Raw genomic sequence first — 440 nt, forward strand, 5'->3', positions numbered from 1 at the left:
CTCCAGAGCTAGAGCCAGCTCCAGCACCAGCTCCACTGCCAGTGCCAGCACCAGCTCCAGCGCCAGCACCAGCACCTTCTCTATCACACACTGTACAGTTGGAGTCAGCTCGAGTACCAGTTATCTCATCAGAGCCTCCCTGGCCTTCGCCTGTGGCTGTGGACGACGGGCTGAGTGAGGGGAAGCCTCGCCTCCTGGAGTTCCCTCCTGACCTAGTGGCAGAGCAGTTTACACTGATGGATGCAGTGAGTGGGCCTGGCTTGTCAAGGCAGGGGACCTTCCTTCCAGCATCTTCTGCCCAGACCTACCTTTCCCTGGTCTAGAACCAATGTTCTGGTCCAAATCCCAGCTCCAGCATTATAAGCTAAGTGATCAGGACAGTTTCTTAACCATGAGGCCTCAATTCCCCTCTGGACAGAGATAGAACCACCCCCAGCAGG

General features: G+C 56.6%; 1 protein-coding gene across 1 annotated transcript in view; it reads left to right on the top strand.

Moving 5' to 3' along the window:
* The window catches only part of LOC103584381 (ral guanine nucleotide dissociation stimulator-like), a gene marked incomplete at both ends in the record, with an annotated part of 2,819 nt that extends 2,574 nt beyond the window's left edge, over positions 1–245 (top strand). Inside the window, one exon of the mRNA XM_008565409.1 lies at positions 99–245. Within this exon, the coding sequence (XP_008563631.1) occupies positions 99–245 (147 nt within the window). The remainder of the gene's footprint in view (positions 1–98) is intronic.
* Positions 246–440: the final 195 nt, after the last annotated feature.

The sequence above is a fragment of the Galeopterus variegatus genome, unplaced genomic scaffold (genome assembly GCF_000696425.1).
Source record: "Galeopterus variegatus unplaced genomic scaffold, G_variegatus-3.0.2 Scaffold52417, whole genome shotgun sequence".
NCBI lineage: Eukaryota > Metazoa > Chordata > Mammalia > Dermoptera > Cynocephalidae > Galeopterus > Galeopterus variegatus.